Source organism: Vanellus vanellus (assembly GCF_965231255.1).
Source record: "Vanellus vanellus genome assembly, chromosome: 3".
Taxonomy (NCBI): domain Eukaryota; kingdom Metazoa; phylum Chordata; class Aves; order Charadriiformes; family Charadriidae; genus Vanellus; species Vanellus vanellus.
In genome coordinates this window covers 6,692,161-6,717,433 of record NC_138907.1, presented here as the reverse complement: position 1 = coordinate 6,717,433, position 25,273 = coordinate 6,692,161, and the positions used below count along the sequence as shown (strand labels likewise).

At 40.1% G+C, this 25,273-nt stretch overlaps 1 protein-coding gene across 1 annotated transcript in view; it reads right to left on the bottom strand.

Annotated features, from left to right (window-relative positions):
* PLCB1 (phospholipase C beta 1) overlaps positions 1-25,273 on the bottom strand; it is a gene marked incomplete at its 5' end in the record, with an annotated part of 178,892 nt that overhangs the window by 140,958 nt on the left and 12,661 nt on the right. The window contains 6 exons of the mRNA XM_082480225.1: positions 1,350-1,450; positions 7,194-7,269; positions 7,633-7,686; positions 8,838-8,987; positions 11,133-11,212; positions 17,892-18,032. Coding sequence (XP_082336351.1) covers positions 1,350-1,450; positions 7,194-7,269; positions 7,633-7,686; positions 8,838-8,987; positions 11,133-11,212; positions 17,892-18,032 — 602 coding nt within the window. The remainder of the gene's footprint in view (positions 1-1,349; positions 1,451-7,193; positions 7,270-7,632; positions 7,687-8,837; positions 8,988-11,132; positions 11,213-17,891; positions 18,033-25,273) is intronic.

The following is a 25,273-nucleotide window of genomic DNA, read 5'->3' as shown; positions in this document are numbered from 1 at the left end:
TCAATGTTCTGTAATTTCCCAGGGAAACCGAAACAAGATTCAAACTATCGTACAACAAAAATATTGTCTCACTGTGCCTCTGGACTAATTTACTTTGCCAGCATGCAACGACAAACATTCTTGGTCAAACATCTAGGAGTAAGATTTTTAAAAGCATTCAGCATTACTGACATCAATGGGAAGAGTTAGAGCAATGCTAAAAGCTTTTTATTCCTCTGAATTCCTGGAACAAGGCAATTTTAAAATGTAAAAGAGAAAATGACACAGAATTCAATCCTGAACTTGCCACAAACGGTCCGTTGGCATTCTTGGCCCAACTATTTGGTTTTACTGCTGAATAAAAGCAGCCTTGACTTCATTATTCCAGTATTTGCTTGAGGTTTTTTTTTTTTTTTTAGAAACCTGCTAAAAAATGCTAGGCACTCTGCAAAGGAAGCAAAAAGATGCCTATTTAGAGAGTTAGTAACAAGAGCAGAGTTTGGGTACAATTTGTACCCAGATGGAGATCCAGGAAGCGAAGCCTCCAAGCCAGGTGACGTGCTTAGGGTTGTCTACAGCACTGAGGACTGGCCTACTTCTGCCCTGCGAGACAGCAACAGAGAGTCTACCCTCGGGTTCAACGGGAGCAAACTAGGTCAAGGCTGAGTTCCTCTGAAACCTCAACCTTAGAGAAAATAAGCACAAAAGGAGTACGTGAGCACACCCATGTTGCAAAGATACATTCACTAATTGCTTTGGTGGTCTTGGGATGTATTTTGGAAATTACTTTGCTTTCATATTGCTTCATGTTCTGACTCCATTGATCAGGCACCGCTGAAACTGGCAAGTACAACTTGCTGCAAGGGGTAGAAGCAACATGAGTTATATAGGTTGTAACTGAACGTATGAAATCAGTTGTAGCTGGCTGATAATTTAATTTCATGGTGTGAATTCGTGATGCACAAATCCTAAGAGTTACTGCATTTTTTGCAACTCCTAATTAAGCTTTTGGGGCTGATTATACATATTCTCACGCTTATTGCATGCTGTCATTGCTTATTACTCTTCTTCCTCTACTTTCATGGAAGCCTAAACTATCCTAATCCATACAGAAAAACAAGACCCAGCAGTTGTGCTCCTCTAGGAACAAATGACTTTAAAACTCCAGCCATTAGAAACAGAGGCAAAAGCTTGGGAGAGGAGGAACCCTTGTTCCAAGGTTAAATACCAGCCCTGCTTGACACTGAAATCTGTTCACGGCAATCGCTGCATGGTGCTGCAGTCTAAATAACTTACTTTGCCATCCCCAGCCCAGAAAATCAGTGAAGGGGAATAAATAAATAAATAAATAAATGAGTGTCTTTTCTTACAACTCAGAAAAGATGTGGTCGATCTCAGGCCGAGGGCAGAGGTTATTTAAGAACACCCGGTACACGTCTGGTGTGAAGTCATCTTGAGGGATTGAATCATTCTGCAAAACAGGAAAAAAATAGCAAAAGAACAATACAGCACTTTTATACGCTCTTTGTAAACAGATCACTCACTACTGCACTCCTTTTGATTTGCTTCCTGCAACCTAGAGGAGCCCGGATTTTGCAGAATAATAAATTCTCCTGAATAACAGAGCAGCTTAAAGAGTACATCTTTTTAAAAGATATGAATACGTTCATCATCTTAGTTTCCGTAAGGCTCTTTCTCTGAGCACTTGTGAAGAAAAAAAAAAAGGACATGTCTCCGTCTAACCACATTACCTATAGCACAAATAGGTACAGCAATCCTGATCAAGCCTTTGAGCTCAATCCCAGCGGGATGGCTGGCCAGTGGTGCTGAGCCTGCCTGCTTCCGTGGGTAAAATGGCAGCGTTACAGAGGATGAGCATGTCACTCATCTTTCCAAAGCTTTCAGAGAACCAGGGAATGAACTGGGTCACTGAGTCAGTATTAATACTCCTGTTCTCCGTCAGCAGCAGAAACATTTCCTTTTCCTTCCTGAAAATACACATTCAGGATACGGCAATTCTGGGCAAGACTCACACAGCGTAGCTTTTGCATACATCTTTGTCCTAAACACTCAATGTAACACATTTGGCAGTCAGATTTCTTTTACAGGAATTCATAAAAATGCTCTCCTATAAAAGAGATACCAGCATTTTTTTTTTCTTACATTTTCTAAAATTTGGAACAATTTACATTTAATCCTGCTTTTAGATGGTACTTTCATCATCCCCATTATACTTGCTGACTTTTCTCTAAAAAAATGGAATTACTGTTTTTAACTGGAGGGAATTACTGGACTGGATAAGGAAAACAGTCCTTTGCATGAAGCTTAAGAGCCCTCCTCCCACTTGCATGGGCTGCCTTCAAGCTCCAGAATTTTTGCAGAAGGCAGCAAGGGCTGCTTCTTTAGTGGGGCTGGGAAGAAATGTAGACCCCAAAGAAGGTGCAAAGCTTTTTTCAGCACAGAACGGTAGCAGTGTGCTCACTGTCTTCTGCCTTTGCACCAGTGCACCGAGAAAGGAAAATGGCATAGAAGCTTGTGTTTTGTGCAGAGGAAACCTTATAAAGGAACAAAAAAAACCCCAGAGAAAACACAAAACCCATGAAACGCAAATACTAAAGATCTAATTTTTGAGTTTCCTCCATGCAAGCTACCTTTATCAAAAGCTATGACAGGTAGTCACCAGGAACACCACGGACCCACGTGACGCCTCTCCATGGCTCCCAAATAATGCCCAAATCTGATGAACTGGAGGAAGAAATTTGTAACTTGGTGTCATGGTTTGGGCACAAAGCCATTTGCTTTTAGACACCATTGAACCTGGTCATCTCACAAGCAAACTGCTGATAGAGGAAATCATTGCTTTTATTTATTCTGCCTGTTTAACTCCGTTGCCAAGGGAAACGGAAGCGTCGATTCAAGCCTTTGTTACATGGAAGGAAACTTTTCCCTATTTTTCCTGCTTTAGGTTAAAATAAATAAATAAAAGAATGCCACGGGTGTCACTTTATCTCTCGTTTCATCTGTGAAACCTGCAGAGGCTTGAGAGGTTTGTGTCCTGTGACCAACGTTCAGCATTTCTGTCCACAAGAGCAGACTGAATGGGACCCAGCTCACGCTGGGCTTCATCCCTGCTCCACCAGGGTATCCATCTCCAGGCTTCAATGATCTAAGGTCACCAGCCATTAGATCCTCGTGCCTTTCTTTTTCTGGCAGACTGTGCAAGTGGCTGCAGGGTGAACTGGTTCAAAACTTACCCAGCCAAAACAACCCCAGGCACTTTACCGTGGGATCAGCTCACTGAGCCAGGTAACTTGCCAACAGCACAACTGCTAAATCCAGTGCAAGGGTGCATGGAGAAGTTTGTAACCTGAAGTTGGAGGATGGAAATAGCTCCTTTCAGCGACAGCCATCGGCAACACCGAACCATGTATGAAACTGCGCCTACTACATTTTGATAAATCTGAGCTGCAGTGCTTTCAGTTGAGAGCAGGACTGCTGATACTTACATTTTCCTAAGGGCCAGGATACATAAAGCTTGTGAATTTTCTTCTTAAAGCTGCCACCCCACTCTCCACTCTTCCCTCTGCCTATAATCCCTATTCAGCAGGGTACTGCTCCTCAGCCAGCGCTTCTCCTAAAGGCATTTTAGATGTTGATTCTGTAATTACCACAAAATTACAGTCTCCCATTGACCTAATATATTTTTTCCTTTACAAGGGAGTTCAAGGTACTCCACACTGAACAAAATGTGAATCTTTTCCGATAACCTGAGATTCAGGCTTTTATTTGTTGCTTGGTTCAATTAAGGAAATATACCTTAGCTTCCCAACACACATCTACAAAGGCATAAATATAGAATTTTTAAATAACTAATTATTTCCTACCAGTAACATAATCAGTGGGCTACAAAACACAGATCTAGATGGGAGATGAAAGCCTTGCTGCATGCATTTGCCACCCCAGGCACAACCTCAGACAACTATATTTGGATTCCAAAACCTTGCCTGCTGAAAAGGATTAAAATATGCTGCCCCTTTGCTCATCCTGGCCTGAACCATCCACGTTGCAGTGGAACCACCCCCACACCTTATGCGCTCATCTCTTTTTTGAGACCAACGAACAAATCACAATCTTTCTATACCACATGAGAGCATCCCTCATTTCTGGCTTTGCTGAATATTGACATTCAATTTTATTCTGTGATTAAGCTTCTCAGCTAATCTCAAGCACTGTTGATTTATGATTTCTCTGATAATTTGCCTGCTTTTAAAACATCTGTAACCATGCGGTTATACATTTGGCAGCACAACAGCTAATTCAGATTATTTGCACAAACAGGACTCAATAGCTGGTTATTCTATTTGGAGTTAACAGTCAAGCTCACTGATGCTTCATTGTGAACCTCTACATTAACTGGAAGGCAGAAACCAGTCTTCACAGCCAAACAGGGGACTAAAAGCTCTTCCATTTTTATTTCAGGCATCTTTGACTAAAACCAACACAAACAAACAGAATTACCCAACAACAACAAAGAGCTCCACACTACCACTGCCCAAAAGTAGCCAAGATTTAAAAAAAAATATAAAAAAATAGGGGAATCAGATGCCAAATTCAAAAACTCACTGGCATTTTTAAAAATTGCATTTAAACATTTATATAAGCATTCCTCTGGTGTCAGATCCGCTGGACAACAAATACTGCAGAAAATCAGATCACACAGGACTTGGTTCTGCAAGACTTTACACATGCCAGGTCCAAGCCATAAATAAATAAATAAATCCAGACTTTGGAGATGTGCTTGACTTGAAGTCCTTGGTCATCCCATTGCAGTCACGCTCAACTGTGCAGCTGAATCAGGGCTGGAGCACTCAGCGCTACAGAGAATCCATCCCTTATTAAGGTCCCTAAACATGAAATCAAGAGTTTGATTTTGGCACTCTGGGGAGCCTCTGTGGTGCTATTCATCTATAGCAGGATGAAGACAAACTTTCAGGCAATGAGAACTCTTCTTCCTCTCGCTCTAAATACAGTGCCTACATGTTGTCCCACGAGGTTTCCTGGCAAGCACATACACAGAGATTTTGCTGAAGAGCAGGGCTAGCGGATGGTGAAGTTTGTACTCTCACAGACAAGTCCATGCAGCGATACTCTACCCAAGGAGCATAGCTCAGGCTGCCCTATGCTCAGGTCGCTGTGTGATGACAGACAGATGAGGGACTGTCCCAACCCTGAAGCTGTGAACCAAGAAGAGACTGATAAATGCTGACTTGGCATCCTCTTACCCAAGACTGTGAATTTCATTTCGTGTTTTAGGGTCATCCACAGGTTCCAAGAGGTGCAGCAAAACATGTGAAACTAATCGCCAACGGGCCTTGTATCTTCCTAAGAAATGATGGGTGTGGTTTTTTATAGGAAACCCCGAGAGAAAATATTTAGAGGGATCTTCACGAGGCACGAATACAAAACCACAAAAAGCCTAAGCTAACCTCCAAGCTAACTTAGCCTAATATAAGTTAATGTCCATGAGAGACTTTCATTAATTTTCTGAATAATTTGGTGTGATTTTGCTGAGCAAGATTCCCTGATATTTATGAAGATATAAATACACTGCTGGAGTCCAGGGCTCTTACAAGGCTCTACGGGAACACCATTTGTCCTCCAGTACAACAAAGCAGAAAAGCTGGAAGTTGATGCTAAGAATTTTACTTGTTCAGATAAACAGGAACACAGAGCAAAAGAGCTGTACTTGAAGAACTGATTTTCTTCTACTCCATTACCTCTATGTGATTCAGCGTTTCATGCTTCTTAAGCACTTAGCTTCTAAAATATTTTTTCAAGACAATCACCACAGTTTTCTTTGTTGCGTGAAGCCTATTTCTCTTTTCTCTCAACCAAAGAAAGGATCTACTTTATATTATGAATAATTTTCAAGATGGTATCCCAGCAACAAGTATCCAGCAGTGTGTATGTAAAATTGGCTCAATTGAAATAAATAGCAGAAAAAGGTTGCAGTTTCTTTCAAGGACTCCAGTGATGTTTAGATTTTTTTTTTCCAAAGGTATGTAGTAAACAGAAGTAACAAAGCAACAGATTTAAAAAGCAAAGCTTCAGAGATTTTTTTGAACATCGTATCTTGATTGCTAAAAATTAACTGAAAACTCATCTTTAAAATGTTTCTTTCCATGTTTCTAAGCTCGCAACCTTACTTCAGATAAGGTTATAATCCTTTATACCTACTTTACAGGCATTCCTTGGAATGTCATGGAATTAAGGTCCCAAACCTAAGAAGGAAGGTCTCATTGGTAAGGGGTATCTGTGGTTTGGTTTATGAAGGTTTTGCCCTGTTGATCCTCTGGAGCCGTAGGAATTTGCTGTACGAAGAAATCATTAGGGAAGCAAAGGCTGAGCGAACATCACAGCACAGTCTTCTACAAAATCAAGGGATTAGGAGATGCAGGCTCTTTTGCAGTCTGCAAGTCTCTGTTGCAGACTAGCTCTGCCCCACCTCTTAGACCTCCAAACATAGGAATTATCCTCCACCTGGGAGGAAAGACTCAAGACGTTTTCACTCCAGAGTTAACCAGGATTAACTGCTTGAGCTCATTCCTCTTGAAAAAGCCTTCTTGACGGTGAGGTACCATCCTGCAAATGCTCCAGGCTGAGGAGAGCTCCTGGATTAACAGCATACCATAGCTGCATCCCTGCAGCATTAACAGCTTTGACACTTTAGCGTTTCAACATTTACCCCTTGCACCTTTTAGATAAGTTACAGTGAGTTTAAATTGTCGTTTAACTCAAGCTACAGATTTTTTCTCTTTTTGTGAGAAGGAATCAGATTACACCATTAGCTACACCTTGAGCTAACACTGCTCTGAAATCATGCCTTGAATAGTGTACAACAGCCACTGACTCTTAAAATACTCTCATAGGATTTGCCCAGGATAGGTCACACAACCACCTGCCCTTTCCTTTAATCCATTCACACTTCTTCCAGGCACTCCTCGTCCCCGCACAATTTAAAATGAAAGGTACTCCGATTTACAGATGGGTATCGTGAACTTCTGTGTGGGAAAGACAGACCAGCTGCTGAGGACCTCTCCAGCAGCAAAACCAGCACAGCATGATCAGCCTTGAACAAATTGTCCTCAACTCAATAAACACCGCCGAATACAAGCAATACTTTTTAAGGTCCAGGAAAAAATTCAGATGCTTACCCTGGAAGATGGAAGATTACAAGCTTCTAACGCAGTCTCTACCCGTTTTCTGTCAGCGGAAAACAAGCGGTATATGCTGCAAAACAAAGACAAACCAGAGGGAACTGGCTTCAAGACACGCCTTGATGGCCCACGTGGTTTAAAGACTGAACATCATTTCCCAGTCTATCACACCTTTAGCTATTTATTTCCTTTAGGCTGGCTGCTCGGTAACACAAGTGACTTTAGTGGTGCCCGCAATGAGTTTAACTCTACCCCACGCAAGCCTCTATTACAGCAGAGAGTTATTTGAAAACATCACCACTGCTCTCTTCATATTACCTCAGTGATAAGCAATTTGAATACATTTATCCTCAACACGTCTTTGACATCTCAAATATATGTTTCACACTGAAAGGTCAGAAGAAACTCCACAATAAGGAAGGGCAACAAAACTTACTTCTTCAGAGGAATGCGCCCTTCTGGAGTCACCTGCAGCTTAAGTTTTGTGTAACTGTGGAGAGAAAAGCATCCTGTTTTATTATTACAGCATTTTCAAGTACCTCACCACCAACTTTATAGCTCATTGCCATTGTTCTGATCATGTGGCAAGTTTCACTCATCTCTTTTGCCCAATATGAAAACCTGTTGGGATATTAATCAGTAATTACCTTTTCCATCAACAGTGGTGCACTTGTAGCATCAAATACTGTCTGTCTTGCAAGAGGACATTGCAAATCCCATTAATGCACAAACTTATGATCCCCCAAAGCTCCTTCTCACCCAGGCTGCCTGTCAGTTTATCAGCAGACGGAATTGTGGCACATAGGCTATGCAATTTGCCTAGAAAGGTGGCTGTACTCCTCCTCTTCCAGAGGCTGAAAAAGTCTAGATGTTGCATGCTAGCATGACTGCCTCCCTAAGTCCTCCCCATCACAGGTCTGTGACGGTTTCTCCATTTGACCCTAAATGTTGTTACTTATCAGCTGGAAGGAAGTCAAATGGCTGGCAACTGAAATGTCTCCGCACCAGCAAGAGTGTCAGTATATTTAGCAGCCCTCTGCTAACCCAAGACATTTCCCATGCGAAGCAATATGAAAATTACACACTGAAACCATCTTACAGGCAGGCAATTATCCAGCTTTTGAACTGAGTATTTAGAGCATCTCACTATCTCAGGACCTGTGACTTCTCTCACATGCTCATTAAGGCAGCAGGATGAGGATGTATCTTTCTTTGTCCAAGTCCTTCAACACATTGATTCAAAGCCTACCGAAACAGGAGTCATCCAGTAGCTTTAATGAGAAGCAGTTGGGCCTACAGCTGCTATCCGATGATCCTGCCAGTATGCGAGGACTACTGGTAACCAGCATAACGTCAACCAGCAGCAGCCTCCAAAAAGCACAACTTTTTGAGTGCTTCATGTCTTCCACTTGAATACAATTAAAACTATAAATGAGTTTTGCAGTAATACAATCTGGTGAAAAAATGTGGCAACACTTAAGTATTTCAGAGGATTTTTTGTCGTTGTTGTTAAAAAAAAACTCAACTTTTTCACTTTACTCACTGGCCTACCAAAACAAAAAGAAACTGCATGGTTCTAATAAATTTTCCTTTTCTTCCCAACAGAAAATGCCATTAGCAACCACTTCAAAAACAAAGTACGTGCTAATATCCCTAAATGAGATAGGAACATTTTCATGAATCCTTGTCTCCTCGTATGCATCTTCTGGAAACTGAAAAACTGAAATCTCTTGTGCTACTGTGTCACCAAACAAAAATATTATCCCCTCTGACCCATCTCCCAGCACTGAGCTAGATTAAAAAGAAAAAGTTACAGCAGTTAGTAAGAAAGTTTTCTTTTATTTTGCCTTACATTTTTTTTTTTTTTTAAGCTTTTGAGTACATTCTGGTCACATTTAATGTTTTTCTTTACAACCAAGACAGCTGGAAATGAAAGAAAATGGGGGGGGAGGAAGAGAATTCTAAACTGCTGTCAAAGCAAACTAAAAATGTGTGTCTGAAGAACAGTCAGCCCCCCCCAGTACTTGCCACTTTTTTCCTCCCAAATTTTTTGTTGCACATGGGACACATGGACTCTTCAGTAGTGCAGTGCTGACTCCAAGAATGACAAATGCTGGATGTAACACTGACCCAAGGTTTCCACAGTGCACTCACCCTTTGCTCATTACTGCACTGGTCGATATTTCAGTACTAATGTACTACAGCGTCTGTTTTTGCACCTCAACACAAAAATACACTGCATTGATACAACAGAGGAATGAGCAATTTATAATAAAAACTGCCCTTTTGGTTAACCACCCCTCCTCCAAAATTTACCCCATTTTTCTCATCTGACCAAACCATAGGAGAGCGGCTCAAGCTGTTTATTATTGCACTTCCAACACTGCGAGGGACTGTATGCCACAAAGAAAAAATCCTTTCTAATTCTGCCCTAATGTAATTTGCTTTTCTATTTCAACAACGGGGTTCTGATAGGACCGCAACCAACCATTTGCTTAGTACAGTAATTATAACGAGGAAATATTTTTACTCTTCAAAGCCAAAGATTTCTTAAATGACTCTGAGTTGGCATTTGTGCGGATGACCCTGGGAACCCTACAGTTCCCAAGTGATTTATTAATTAGTGGAAAAAGAAGGAGACATAGGAATGCCATGCTTTCCTGCTACTGAATCTACACGATGTGTCCAGTGACTTCATCTTCAATTAATATTGCTTGAACAACCACAGAAAAATAGCTCTGAATCAGCCTGGCTCTACTATACTGCATAACATGTTCCTCGTGTGAATCTGACATGAAAACACCCAATAGGTACAGCCACAGTGGTCCCCATTACAGACTGGTCAGCAAAGTCTGCTGGCCACCTGAGGATTTGAGTGGTAATCAGATCACTTCTGTAACTCATCTACAACCTATGGAGCTGAAGGAACACTTCAGCTGCACCACAATGAATGCTATGAGAGGAAACACGCACACCCTGCCCAGAACAAGCAGCTAGGAATACGTACATGGTAAAGTTAAGCAGTTGGGAACTTTCCGACTAGACATGAGTGCAACTAATGAAATTAGGCATGCACAGCCTTAGAAAGTCCAGAAAAAGGGTGGGTTAACTTACTTCTTGGATAGAGGCAAGCTTTAGGAACCTAAGCCCTGGCTTGGTATTTAGCTGGACTGAGCTGAAATTAGAAGGTGTTTCAGGAAGACACAAAGCTGAATTTAACCAGCCAGCTCGTAGGCTTCTCTTTTAGAACCCCAAAAGGCCAACATATACACCGGTTCATTACCATATCACTATCTGGTAGGATCTGCCATGCTGTTCTCAATGCTATTCACTTATGCAAAACTCCCTCAGCATGTGCACTTATCTTTCAGCTGAGAATTGCTAATCTCAGGTTTACTTCTCTTCCCTTTTGGAGATGTGTTTTTACACCCCAGACATTCTCATAAACAGCTTTTCTGCTTTGTCGGAAGCAATCTAGATGAATGGATTCACAGCTTCCCTCTGAATCACGTGATAACCAGACAGATTATCAGAGAGATAAGACTGAGGAAAATGGACTTCTTGCATTTCTCATTTTTTGATCAATAACAGAAAAAAGGGAAAATAAACCAGAAACAAGTCAGTCCAGAATATTCTTTCATTTTAAATTGAGAGCTTCAGACTACAGCTGAAGTTGCTGCTTTGGTTTACAAGGGGATAATTCTGTTTTTTTTGCTACAACTTAATAGTTTGTAAGAAGAACCCTAACAAGATTTTTGTTTAAATAACATTTAGATAACAGCCTTTTTAAAACCATGAGAAAGGACAGCCTGTGTTTACAAAAGTGACAACTCATCAAAGCAGAAACAATAGATGACAATGTGACTAACAAGAAAAGAGGAAAATGACGCAGAGAAAAGAGCAACACCCACAGCATTAAATACAACGGCCACTTACGCTTTTTCCAGAAAGGCGTCCCTTGACATGTTCTGTGCCAACAAATTCGTTGCCAAACTGAACACTTCATCTGACCATTCCTATAGAGAGAAAATGGGATTAAATGAAGCCTTGTTTAGATATTTACTTACACAATGCAAAATATTTTCAAAAATTATATCGTTAGTAAAAAGGGCCTAATTAAAGTCTGAACTTGATTTTTCCATTTGCAGTTTTCTTCCTTGTCTGTGAGACCTGATTTTCTCATGCTACAAACAACAAAGACTGTTACAAATATTTTTTTAATGATACCTTATTCTACTGAATTGAAAAAAAAACACCAATCATATGGATAAATGTCTGATGCCAAACATATTCATGTCCCTGGAAGATGTACAATAAATGGTCCAGAAAAATACATTTTCTTGTGTTGGACACTGTTCTGGTTGACACACTAGGGACTAAAAAAAAAAAAAAACCTTTATATCACTATTCTTGTAAACGAAGCTGAAATGGGCTTTCAAGCCCTCTGAAGACAGACAGATGGGAGAGGATGGTGTACAGACCACACCATAGCATGACTCTTGCTACAATGTCTCCTCTTGTAACAGTTTGTTATGAGAGGCTCTGCATCACTCTCTCCACAGATCACAGAGCAATTCAGATAACAAATACGGTGCCTTATCTTTCGTGGTGGATACTGAATTAAGCACTGTATCTATGATCTTAGCAGCCAACGTAAGAGAAATGCTTAAAAAACAAACCAGGAGAAATATATAGGAATAAATTTAAATTATTCTGATATACCGGGAAGATGATGCAACTCCAAACAGAAAGCTTCTCTTCCCCCAACCGTACATCCTTACACTGTGGTCCTATTGCTCGCTAAATTATTTTTCCCCTCTTGCTACCCTGACCTAGGGAAATGTCCTCCAGCTGCTCAAGAGACACCTCCCCTCTCCACCTGCAGGCATTGCTCTTCCCAAGGCTCTCCCTGAATTTTCCTCTCTATTTTCCTGACTGATTTCTTCTCATTTCTAAGTGTGTTGCTGAAGTCCTTTCCTTTGGTCTTCCCTTTCCCAGCTTCCCAGCGAGGCTGATCCATGACTATACTCTGAGGTTTAGACTCTCACTGCTCATCCTGTCGCTCTCCTTCCTTGCAGGTGTCTCCTGCAGCTTCTCATCGACAGCTTCAGCACATTTTTCCTTGCTAACTTGGTGCTTATTTACAATCTTTAATTGCAAACCTTTTTTAAACACAACTATGGTTTTGGATTGGCTTTCTTTCACTCCTGTAAGAGAAAGGAACGAAAATAAATAATGCCTTTGCAAACAATGTGATATTTATTTTTTCGTACTTGAAGTTTTCTGGGTTTTCGCTGCAACTAAAATTGAGTTTCCTTTCATATCAGTCCAGATCCAAAATTCCCATCACCACACACTCTCCCAGATGCAAACTATTTTGGAGGTATTCCTTCTCCTTGGTTCCTCTTTTTCTTGAGGAAAAATACAAAATGGTGATTTCTTTCTGACAAAAATTGATAATGATGAAAAGTACCATTGACTTCCAATGAAAGAAATGTTCCTACGTCACTTTGGAGCTTATGAGCTTGTTTTACCTAAAAAGCCTCAAGTTTCTGCATGACTAGGTGATCAATTTTTGAGGTTCAGAAGTTATCATCTTTTCTACTTTTTTAATGTGCTAAGATTTGTTCCCTAAAGCTATCAGGTCTTGTTCCTGAAACCGGTCTCACACAGTTGCCAATGAGGAAGAGCTAAGGTTACCTATACACCTGCAGTTATAAGGGCCTTTGACATCCTTCAGCTACCATATCCTTAAGTCCACCCCATTTACAACCTCACCCCTCAGCAGCTGAGACAACACATCTCCCTGTGAGTGGTATTCCTGGCAGAGAAACCTTCTTCCTTCACAGACCTGTTCTGGAGGTAAACCACTGTTGCTGAGACAGTCCTCCCCTCCACCACTCATGACCACTTACGTTATTTTTCTTTACTTGTTTTTTCCTTCTTAGGTCTAATTTGAAAAAAACAGGTGTGAGAAAGAACATGAGGAGTCGAGTTTGTTAGCAACACCACTGCTTTGCTGTGACTCTTGGAACAGAGAGCGTATTAAACGCAGCATCTTTTTTTCCTTCTTGGCAACTCATTTTTCCAGGCTTAAAATAGGCTCATCTTGTAAACACTGCTTTGTTTAGGCACTAATAATAGCAGTTAAAACTTCTCCCTGTGGCACTAACGGCTGCAAAGATTAGTGGCAACATAAAATATTATTTAGAAATTGAAAATATGTTGGCTTTTAACACTTCTCGATAGACTTTGTTTTGATCTCACTAATTCTGCTGGGCTTAAAACTGAAGTATTTTGTGGAAAACAGAAGTACTTCAGGAGTATCCCACACCCCAGCTCTTCATTCTCTTTGTTCGAGCGCTTGTTGACAGGAACGTAAGGGGAACTCAGTTACTATGTGCCTATCACAAGCATTATTTATATAAACAGTCTTGCCACGTTCCTTTGCTAGCTTTGCCTAGCTCTTCAAGTGATCGCATTGCTCTTGCCAAATATTCTAAGGGCTACCTGCGGGCTGAGCCCGTTCTAATGAGGCAGATGCCAAATCGACAAGTCACGAGCAATACTTGCTCATTGCCTCTCTCATTTTAGGGTCTTAATTCCAGCCACCACAGAGCCACAGCCAAAAAACCAAGATCAGAAAACACGTCAATGATCACATCATCTTTCTAGTCACTGGTCTGAACCCTCAGCAGGAGGGGAAACAACAGCCCTGAGCACAGACCCGAAGAAATAAAGGAGATGCTTTGGACCGACTTTGATGGGCTTGCCTCAAGCTGTGAGCCAAGATGTGTCTTGCCGCTTGAGCTACCAAATGGCTGTTTCCTTGGTTTTGCTGCATGGTGCAGAGTAAAGCCCATGCTTTAACTCCGTGCATGATGCACTCTGCAGCCGTCTTTACGAGCAGCAGCAATTCTAGAAGGCAGCGCTTGGTGAGAGTGCTCCACAGGGTAGAAAGCTGTTTTGTGTAGAAAGAAAACAGCCTTCTGTGAAAAGGTTATAACAGCCTCCGAATCACTGCGGTAGCTGAAGACTCCTGTACAGATGCAATACAAATGGAAAATATAAATCTGGGCACTTTGAAATGGATCTGCACTAGTGCCAACAAATTGTTTGCAGACTGGAAGCCTCTGATCCTGTTTGGTAGGGGCAGAGCCCAGCCTTCTGACATTCAACTCCAAGCAAGTCGCATCCATCATGATAAGAGTCCCCTGAACTTGATCTCCTCTTGCCTACATCCTGTTACACTAATTTATATTTATATCATTCCTGTGAACTTTACCTACAAATTATTTAGCTGTTCTGTGCTTTGGCAGGTAGCGTATAAGCAGCAGTTCATTTGGAAATCTGTTGCTCAGTGAAGTAATTTTTTTTTCTCTGTTACATGCATCAGGATACATACCGTAAGACATTAATCTCAAAAGAAGAGATGAGACTTTTTTCATAAGAAAAGATGGCACACATTCTTAAAAACACTTCTTTCAAATCAGAACTGACCATGTGTGAAGACAATGTTTCTCGCACATTTGTTTTTGATGGGAAGTTAACATAGCAAGCTGCTGAAATTCCACACTTTCAGCATCCTTATGAATTTTATTTTAAAAAAAGTATATCAAACGGACATGAATTTATATGGTTTTACCATTTTATTATATTGATCAAGCTCTTAAATATGCTTAAGAAGCTGGAAAAACAAAGACGTATGCTGAAAAGCACAGTATAGCACAACTTGTGAATCATCTTTGACTACATCATTTTACTTATGGAGGAATTAATCAGCTTAATGATCCAAAGCTTACTGAACTGAGGAGAAACAGAATTCCTTTGGCTCTGGATAGGATCTGTATGGCCTGGATGGACTGTGTGGTGAGAACAGAGTTGGCATGTGAGGCACAAAAGAGAACAAGAGGAAAGAGATGGGAAAGATGGGATGTTCACTTCTGAAGTTACCGGATTTGGGAAGAGCATGAAATACTGCAGAGGAGACACAGAGGTTCACAGGTTGAACTTCATGTTGGGAATGGAGAGGAAGAAAAAAAGTATCCTCTCAGAATAGGGTTTGAGAATAAACTGATTTCTTTATCCTGGCTTCTGCAGTGCTACGTTTGTGGATGTTCACAAATCCTATCCCAAGACAGAAACACCCATCTGAAAATAAGCAAGCACTGTATCAGTGCTACTTCTCTTCATCATCGGGACGTGTCTAGCAATCTGCCCTTCAGAGTGTTACCCAATGAATTCCAAACCGCATTCTTTGAACAAACCAGCTGCTCAGTGCCCTTCATCTCATCACTAATGTACTTTAAACCTTAGTTTCTTCCTCCTGGAGGAAACAGTACATCGTGACTACATCATAATTTCTAGCTCTGTATTTAGTTCACTTAAAGCAAGCTGAATAGCCCAAGGCTCATATTTTCATAATTTTCCCACAACTTGGCCAGTGGATGTGATGAACAGAGTTTGTAGCAGAACAAGAAGCCTTCTGCAAAAGAAGAAAACCCATAATCAACTAATTTTAACTGCCTAAGACTGTTAACAGTTTACTTCGCCTTTCTCCTCCAAGGGAGGACTGATTGATACTTGTCACACAACTTGAAAAATAAGGCATCACAAATGAAGGGTTAATCTGAAAAATATTCATGCACTGAAAAGGGAAAGGTGGGGGAGTTTTTCAGTGGCATTTGCTTTCCCTGGAACATCAGCAAGAGGACGGGTCAAAATTCACATGTGTGATGTTGAAAACTTCTTGTATTTACACGCCTTCTCAGAGCTCCCCGAAGAGATGATTTGTGCCCGATATACTTATTTATAGCAACTTGTCTGAGTCACTACAAGGGTCTTGGAGATAAGGACCAGATTCTGTGGTCTGGCTCATATAAAGTTGGAAAACATGTTAAAAAAAGAAGAAATTTTAGATGCATTCAACAGTGATCAAACTCTGTTCTCACTGAAACAATCAGGATGTTTAGAATGATTTCAAAGCAAGCACAGCTAATCTGCAATGCTTTGAAAATCCCATCCCCAGGCTACAGTGTCTGATTGATAAAATGGGAATTTATTTGGTCTACCGCATTTACAAATAACAAGGAAGACTTAGATTCTTAGTTACTCAGATCGTAGGAGTTACTCAGGATTTAGAGCAGTCAAGCATTTCTAAAACATCATTTTATCTGCAGTATTTTTAAGGTTCCATTACCTAACAGAAAATGGCCCTAAAATACCAATTTTTCTACTTTTTTAGCAACTAGATTATGGTTCAGTGATTGCTGGCTAGACAGGGAAGACGAAAAGGACATACGCTTTTAATTTCGGCAATTTTCCCTCTTCCTTGTAAAGGGCTAACAATTTTTGCTAGTGAAACTTTAGCACAGCTTTTCGTTTTCATGACATGCTTAGTTGTTTGGGTTTTTTTCCTGAAGAGTTGTTTCAATCATTGTCACTTTTGCAGTGTTAAGATTTCTTAACCACCCCTGCAGAGTACAGCTGTGCATTTTCAAGTCCGAGGGCAGCACCTCCCACTCAGCAGTCCATGAACCACCATGAACTCATTTTGTTTCTATTCTTTCATATCAAAGAAACAGTAGAAAGTGTGCTTTTGCCAAGTTGACCAATTGGCTAACGAAGATTAGCAGAGACAAACCTGGCAAGCAAAAATACATCCTCCTAGCTTAAGGCTTTCACCCTATGACCTTTTTTCACCTGGTCTGACCATCCTTGTTGCCTGTGAGGTGTCAAAATAACTCCTTATTGTTGTTAAGTAACAGCAGTCTACAGAGAAACTATCTTTTTAGTGGAATCTAATAGACTCAAGGATGCAAACCGTATGAAAGTGTGTTCTGTGCATGGTTATCTGGATGCTGTCATCAGTCTATCTACATGAATGGAAGCAGAAAGAGGAGTAGCTTTTAAATGTCAATTTGGAATAGATAAATTAAAGAGCTCACATTTCACTGAACACAACTGAGTCACATACAGAAGGTGCAAGAAGGAAAAAAATAAGCATGCACTAAATTCAATCATAACTTGCTTGTCACACACAACCTGGTTCTATGTGGCGTGTTGGACAGAAATGAAGGGACTGTATACATGCATGGAAAAAATACTTTGCTAAGGTAATGACGTTGACTTCACAATTCTTATCAAGGGCTATCAGCAGACAAAATGCAGTGCTTAAAATTAACCTTTGAACATGAGCAGAAACAGTCATGCGAGATAAATTAGGTGCCTGATTGCTGACATTCTTCCGTAGACAAGGTAGAGCTGTAGACTCCCACTACTCTGATATAGGCCAACCTCAAAGGTCAGCCATTTACAAACCTCAATCTCACAGATGATCCATAATTCTCACACACTTAGAACAAGCATAAAAGGTGATAACTACTGAAAGACATCGATATGTGTTTGGAGACACACAGTGTACCACTTATAGCCCAGTAAAAATTTGCATGTACCATTATTTTCACAGTTCTTATGTGTGCTGAAGATAAGCACACATATCAGGGGCATTAACTTTGCTGAATAAACTCCCTAAAAAAATGAGTGCCCATTTCTTCTTGTGTACTGAGTGGCACTGCTCTATAACAGAACTGAGGTTCATTTCATAGCAATCTCCACTTTTATCTCATTTATCTATATCTCAAAACAATACTTGAAAAACTTTAATTCTATATGACACAGATGAATGTATATTACCTTTGCTATATCCTCTTGGAATGCCACCAAGTTCAAGTACGATATATTGACCAGGTCTGGACCATAGACAACAGTTATCATTCGATTTTCCAGTCGACCTCCTAGGTTCCCAGCATCCAACAGTTCACGCAGTTTTGGATCCTGCAGGTAAATATATTACAAAATAGTTAAATATCTTTTGGAAACACTTACATTAAAAGAGGTGAATATTTTCACAAATACTTCAATTTTGAAAACTTGTGTTATTCTGAACATTTTAAATATGACGGCACTAGGTTCTGATCTGGTTAATTATTCATGAAAATATTTAAAGTTTTTAACCCAGGATAAAAATAAAATCGCTCCTGTAAATCCTTCAAAGCCTTTGAGCTCTGTATTGGTACAGTACAGACAAAATGATGTCCAGTCAATGGCTGCACATTCCTATTCCGAGCTATTAAGTCTCATAAGATAAACATACGGAAACTGTTTTGCTCATCAAACTAACACAATCTGTCCTAAGGTTACCAGCCTCAGCACAGAGATTCACTATCATTTCAATGGATTTTAGATAAAGCTCAAAATGAGAATTTCATTTTGCCTAAGGAATTGAGAAGGCTGGAATTAACTGTCTTAAGCACTATGAAATGAATCATGTTCAATGGTGATGCCCTCGCCCTCCTCCTCCTTCTTCATGTCCAAAGGGCCACATATTTTGTATACTGTGAGATATATTCTGTTTATTTTGGGGTTTTAGTATTTTTTCAGGTTTATATCCAATATAGAAATTACTACATACCATTTCTGTGAAGGAAAGATATATTCAGTGGCTTTTAGCAGCTAACAATAGGCTGAACCTCAGCTTCATCGGTAGCATAAGCACGTGAGAAACAATTTCAGGTTATTTTGCAACTCTACTAGTTTCTATTTGGCTGCAGCATTTCCAAGAAATGCACTCAGTGTTTTTCTAACCAAGAAATCTGCTTGGTCCTTGGCCTCAAGATGAAGTTTATAAAAGCGAAGAGAAATGAAAAGCAGCCCTGCATGACTGAATTCAGTCCTTTGAATGGGGCCAGTATAATTTGAAAGCTCAGGCTTCCTAAAAGGCAAGATTTCTCAGTCTGGTAGAAATACTAAAAAATGGTCAGCAAATAGTATCACTACGAGATGACAGATTCTGTGTAGAGATCAAACGATTTCAAAACTGACACAAATATATACTGCAGTTCACATTTCACTCTCACATCAACCTTCCTCCCCCCCACTGTCTGCATATTATTAGCATTTAGGGTACTATTTAATATTTAATAACTTTTGAATAAGAATCTAAATCTCCACCAACTGATACAAATTAAATTTAGTGTAACAGGATGATATGCTTAAGATGATGAAAAGGGCTATTTTTCATGGATCTCACAGGAAATCCTATATCAATAAGACCTTAGTCTAACAGGCATCTCCTGACCGGTATCATATCTGCTTGTAGCCAATGGAGCTACGCACATGTTCACCAAATACCTCACAAGGTTTACGAGAGCATTTTGAAGTATGGTGAATTAACTGGAAAGAAACTACTGTCTATCATAAAAAGCCGAGCCTCATTAAATACTGGGTATGATGGCAAGTGCTGCAGGAAAACAGACAGAATAATCCCATTTGAGGGTTCTGTAAAGAAGGAATATTATTGTGCTCCGAGACAAAGAAGATTTCATGGGTAAACAAGTCAATGACAGGCTTTCACATAAGAGAAAAACAGAAGAGGAATATAAAAGTAGTAGTTGCATTCCAGAGATGGGAATTTGAAGGAGAAAGGCAAAGAAATTGTGTTAATTTACACCTAGGAGAAAAGCTAGAGAAATGCCCTGAAGATGCTAAATTAGTGATGGTGTATTACTAGATGGATTACTTTCTCTTTTATTTACAGGCTGAACGTTGCAAAACGCTGTTTAATTTCTCCAGGAGAGGAGAACTCATCTGCTTTTTACTCTGTACCATCTCAAACCCAAAATCAGACTGATAAATGCTTCTCCTAAAGGGTCTGTCTGGGAAGAGCATCATTCTGAACTCAAACTGAACAGGCTCGTTTATCTGGTTTTATTCTCTTCCACATATTTGGCATTCCTTTGTTCTTTAACCCAGGTGAACGTATTGCTCACCACTTCATTCTTGGTGATATCAACAAAAGAAGAAAGAAAATAACCTTCTTCCTTTATATTTAGTGTCAACGATAGGATGTCTTTATGGTCAATCATACTCTAGTTAGTCCCACATATGTATTAGCCACGCAACACAGAATAAAAAAAGAGACATAGTTGAAATGGGATGTTCTTCCAAAGCAAATTTATCAAAAGAGAAGTTATCTGGGACTGGGTCAGTAAGGGTTTTAGAAGTTCAGAGTAAGTGACCAATCAGGCAATGCGAGTATGAATTTGCTCTTCCGAAACACAGGATTTTTCTCCAGGTTTTAAAGGCAAGAATTTAGACAGACCATCATTTTTGGGTTGCTGGGTTTGGACAAGTAAAACGTGAAATTCTTCTGTTACATTAAAGACTTGCCTAACCAAGTTTGAAGCACACAGTCCCTTACAGCAATACATGATCTGGCTGCCATTCAGCACCTATTTATAAAGGGCATACGCTGCATGTCCTGGGCTATCTCACTGTAACCTGCAATGAGCCCCACACACCTAAAATAGATATTTTTATTATAAGTTCAGTGGAAGAGAATAATTTTGATACTAACAGGATTCACGCCCTTTTTGACCCCTGCCACGGCTGCCTTTGCCCTTTAAGGGTGACAGCTGCATTTCCACTTGTCAGTGACAACTCAGCACTTAACTAATGATCTAGGTTATATTCTTTGGTCCTTAAATCTGAAGCTCTCAAACTGAGATACCAAACCACACTGTCAACTCTTCCCATTCTTCATGAACGGCCCTGCTCCCTTATTACCACACTTATCTGCCAAAACTACTAAGGAGATGAGCAAAATATCCTTTATAAAAATCTTGAAGACTATCGAAGCTGTATGAATCAAAGCCCTTACTTTAAAATGTCAGCAAATTTTCCTGTGGAGACGATAGGAAAGCACATGGGAAAAAAAAAAAAAAAAAAAAATCAAGCAGCAAGACCAAATTTAGCTTCCCTTACATAAATCGATTGTTTTGATTTTGGAAATTTCATTTTGAGGAACGAAATTGAAAGTCTGCTGCTGTTTGGAACTGCATTTGATACACTGGCTCACGAGCGGGCAGATTGTTTTTTGACATACACTCTTTGCTAGACTGGGGCCTTATGATGAACACAGTGAGCTCTTTGAGAGACATTCAGAGGAATTATAGCTATTGAATATTGACTATAGTAATTTTTTTAAACACCTGAGCTACTGAAGCGCTATCATGTGAGAGAACATATCCATGAGATGCTCAATAAATAGCAGGCTATCGACAATACCCACCTAACTCAAAGTTCCCATTGTAGCCCAATGATTTAAGTCTGCTTTCATGTTTTCTGACAAAGCAGCATCCTTTTGCCTCTTTTACTCACAAGGTCTAGGTGTCAGCTTGCTTTTTCCCTTCCACTAAAGTTTAGCAGGAGCTTCAGCTCAAGGACTGGAGCTGCCTGAAGACTTGCCCTGAAAGGGCAGGTCAGGAAAGCCATTGTTTCTGATGGGATGCCTCTGTGGTTAAAGGGCTGACAGATCCCCAGAGGGATATGCGAATTGTGAGCAGGCAAATACAGAGGAGGTGACAAGGATGCTATTGGCAGTACAAACAGCTTTAAAATCCATTAGAAATTAAGATTAACAACATCAAATTGAGGCAAGAGGACTATTTGCTCATTTGGTAAAAAGCCCTCCCTATTTGGTTCTGCTGTCTTGACAAAACTATCAAAAGAAAATATACCTTAAATCGATCCCAAACAGGAATAGAAAAAAATTAGCCAGAAAGATGAAAAACAACAACAACAACAAAAAACCCTTACGGAATCCCTACAAAAATCATGAATAAATGCTGAATAATGATGTTTTGTTAGAAATCGGGATCCTGTAGACAGGTGGATAAAAATAGATTTCAATCAGACTTCCAAAACTTTCTCCTGTTGTATTTTCCTTTCACTGGAAATCATAAAAAATAATGTCAACTTAAAGAGGCTATTCAGCCATGTTAACAACAACCTCCACGAAGACTGCTTTCAGCTGTGGTTGGTGTTACTAAAATGTAGCTCTTAACACTTAAATTCCAATTATTGTGTGCTCTGCACATTACAGTAAATGCCGTAACATCTTTTAATAGTATCCCCATCTCTTTAAACTTTTCTCTGAAAACTTGCAACACGCCATCTGTCTGAGAAAATTTCCTGGTTCTTTAGTACATTGTCATACATATATATATAAAAGGCTGCCATGCAGCTCAGTAAACCTCAAACATTGATTTAAACACACCAAGGGGCAGCAGGTCAGCTGGGGTTTCACCTCAGATGTAATGCACCACCTTTTGTTACTTATGCTTCCCAAAGCTACAGCGCCAGCCCCCAGAGCAGCTGTCTCTGATCCCAGACCTACATTAAACGGTACAAGAATCTGTCTGATGCTGAAGATTTTCCTTGGGGTTTAATAGTTACATATGATGTGATGGCCAAACTGGGTGATTATCAGAAGACTCAGCCAGAACTTCTGGGCTGCTAGAACAGTTGTGCAATTAAAGTATTTTTTTTGGTGTTTGAAGACATTAATTTACAATGCAAACAATCTAAAGGAGTCATTATAGAGCACTCCTGTGCATGCGAAATGCCATATTCCCTGTCCCCAAACAGCTACCAACTAAAAATAGTTTTCTCACACACCTTATGCAGTAAAACATCGTCTTTAAGATATCAATTAAATACTTGAGTCCTACTGAAGCTATAGGTATGAAAGGCACCCCAAAGCCTCCAAAAAGTAAATGTCAAAAAACCCCACCCCCAAATAAACCCCCACTAACCCCTACATACAAACTCAGTGTTTATCAGCTATTTTCATTACTTCTGTCAATCTGACTTGCAACTTCCAAATGCTTTCTGTTTCTGGTACTGAAAATATGAGATACTCCTTACTTTAAAACACTTTCTAGTGAAAAAAAAAAAAAGTTTCAGCAAAGCAGGGTTCGGTAGAACTGTACATGTTGTTGTACATTTTTTAACTATATTACATAACTATACGGGTACTTGAGAATCCCCTAAACTCTACATCATAATACCAAATTGTTGTATTTGTGTCCTGATAACTTCAAGACTGGAAAGGTTCAAAAAAAGGGCAACAGAATTTCATCTTAGACCCTTGCTCATCAGAATAAGATTTCCAGGCATTCAAAACTGCATTTATATTCATCTAGTTCTTTATGTATCCCAGGAGAGGAGAGACGGGGGAAAAGAAGCATAATTAGATAGCTACATATGCAAAGAGTTTTCCAGGAAACACTCAAGTTTGTGCTTAAATTAAACGAAGAACCTTGCTAAAATAGGACCTTACATTGTGACTCTGTCGAAGGCAAAACTCCCACAGATTTTCTTCAAATAGAACAAAGTCCTAGATCTTCAGGAATGGCTTATCACAGAGTGTTTATCAACAAAATGCATATACATACATATATATACATAGCATGTATGCTTCATATATTTGACCCAGATTTCAAAATATCATATCTTAACATTTCAAGCACCAGGTAAGTAGCTGTAGTAGGGGCAGTACAAATAAGAAACACTAAGTTTCTCTTAAAATCAGACCACTTACCCCTACGGCTCGCTAAGGACTTCATAAGACTTCCCAAGCCCCAACTCGGCTGAACTGATCCAACTGAACTCCATAGTGCAAGCTGCCCAGCACAGAAGACCAAATAAGGGTGGGAATTACTTTCCAATACCCCATTGAAGTGATTTTGTACCATCTCTGGTAGCTAAAGCACGCAGTTCTAGTCTGCAACACTTCTTGGGTCCATGACGATACTTGAGGGTTGCTTCTTATCTTTGTCTCCACAGATTAAATACCTCATCTTGTCCAGTCACTCCATCTGCACCTACAGCCAAGCAAGAAGTGAAGCACCTCCCTCAGCAGGTATCTCCCCACCTGGGTCACAGAGGAATAAATTACCCACCTGACAGTCTGTTCTCTGCCTAGTGAGTACACGAGGTGCAGGTGCAAGCTGTTTACTGAGATGCCTAACTTCTGGAGGTGAGACGATACCACAGCAAGTGGCACACCACAAATCTCTCCTTGCGAGGGGACCATCACTCTGCGTTGCCTCCTAAGCAGCTGTGAACAGCTGCGGTGCACCAGTGTGACCCTCGGAAACAAAATGCTCTTGCTAACTGGATTAAATTTACTGTTAACAATCCCGACAGAGATTTCGAAGCTGGTTCAAATACCCTTTCTGTCACACATCACCTAGCAACAGTACAGGACTAGGAACTTCCCATCAAGTGGATTGACAGACTCATCCTTCAAAGAAACATGTCTTTCTTCTCTCTCTCCTTCCTCTGTTGAGACCAAAGTCAAAACTATCAATAGTTTATCTTTCAGCAATCCCTTTCACTGATTAAAGAGACTGTCCATACATGGGAATCACACCTACAAAACTCAATGACAAGATTTTGTCTGTCTTCCTTAATGACAGTCATGTGAAATGAATATACTCCAATTACTACATCAAAGATACTCAAAACAGTGTTCTCCAAACTCTCTTTTCTATTATTACACAGACTTCACAGAAGTTTGATATTTAAATATATTCATTTATACCACCGAGCCATTCTTACCAAATTCATTATCATTAAACCAGAAATACATTTAGTCCAGCAAAGATAAAAACTGCACTATGGTTTTTGATACAAATATGTCTTCACACATTTCACAAAAGTGTATCAGATCAATATATGACCAAAATATTTGCAAATACTGCTGTGAAATTTGTTCTCATTTCTAGGGTTTCAGAATAAATTCCAAATTTTGCAGGATATCGCCACAGCTACCTATGCATAGAAAGAGAGCCAATATGTTGTTTAAACCCCTGAGCCTTCAAGATACCATTTTTGTGCACACAAAGTCAGTGTGTACAAAACCAAAGGATGTTTCTTAAAAAATATCTCTGAATAATCTAAACTGGTCTTAAATTGACCATCTGCTCAGTTAATATGGTGAAATCACGGAGTTTTCAGAGTTGGAAGGGACCTCTAGAGATCATCTAGCCCAACTCCCCTGCCAAAGCAGGATTGCCCAGAGCACATTACTCAGGACTGCATCCAGGCGGGTCTTGAAAATCTCCAGAGAAGGGGACTCCACAACCTCCCTGGGCAGCCTGTGCCACTGCTCTGTCACCCTCACCGTAAAGAAGTGTTTCCGTGTATTTGAACAGAACTTCCTGTGTTCT